Below are 766 nucleotides of genomic sequence, written 5' to 3'. Positions count from 1 at the left end.
CACACACACACTACTAGGCAGGATAAGTAAGGGTGGGGTGGTTTGGGGTGCTCCCTGAGGCGGAGAGAGGGCTCAGGCCGAGCCTGGAGTGGAGAAGAGGGGAAGGGTGGCCATGAGGCTCAGAGGTGTGTTTCTCAGCAGCACCTGGACGAACCAGGCCTCAAGCCCCCCTCCTGAAGGATTCACCTGAGCCAGGTGAGCTTGCAAAGGCTTGTGGGATAGAGGGGAGGGGAGCAGGGCTGAGGGCAGGGTGGACCCTGGAGGGGTCTCGATGATTAGGACGACCGGGACTTGTGCCTCCTGACTTGTGCCCCTTCGGCCTTTCCAGGGCCTTGTGGCGAGAGGCGCCCGGGCGCTGTCAACGTGACGCGGGGGCACGGCCGCATTGTGGGGGGCGAGCGCGGCACCGCCGGGGGCCTGGCCCTGGCTGGTGAGGCTGCAGCTCGGCGGGCAGCCTCTGTGCGGCGGCGTCCTGGTGGCCGCGTCTTGGGTGCTCACGGCGGCGCACTGCTTCGCGGGGTACGTTGGGCCCCCGGCCCCGGGATCCCCAGCGCGGGGCTCCAACTCTTCCGGGGTCGTCGGGGTGGGGTGCCGCGCGCGAGGCCCGGTCTCTGCTGCCCCCTGGCGGCGGCCGTCTCTTTCCCCGCCTCGGAGTCTTCCCGGGGCGCGCTGTCCGCGGCCTCTGGCTAGCTGGGGGTTGGGGGGTACCCGTGGGCGGAGGCAGGGTCTCCAGGGGGAAGCTTCTCGCCTTCCTGTCTTGCGTGTG

General features: G+C 69.7%; 1 protein-coding gene across 1 annotated transcript in view; it reads left to right on the top strand.

Moving 5' to 3' along the window:
- PRSS56 (protease, serine, 56) overlaps nucleotides 1-766 on the top strand; it is a 5,432-nt gene that overhangs the window by 1,425 nt on the left and 3,241 nt on the right. Inside the window, 3 exon segments of the mRNA XM_010837091.1 lie at nucleotides 142-195; nucleotides 329-396; nucleotides 398-519. Coding sequence (XP_010835393.1) covers nucleotides 142-195; nucleotides 329-396; nucleotides 398-519 — 244 coding nt within the window.

Source organism: Bison bison, unplaced genomic scaffold (genome assembly GCF_000754665.1).
Source record: "Bison bison bison isolate TAMUID 2011002044 unplaced genomic scaffold, Bison_UMD1.0 scf7180017864068, whole genome shotgun sequence".
NCBI classification, from domain to species: domain Eukaryota; kingdom Metazoa; phylum Chordata; class Mammalia; order Artiodactyla; family Bovidae; genus Bison; species Bison bison.
This window is presented reverse-complemented; position numbering and strand designations above follow the sequence as displayed.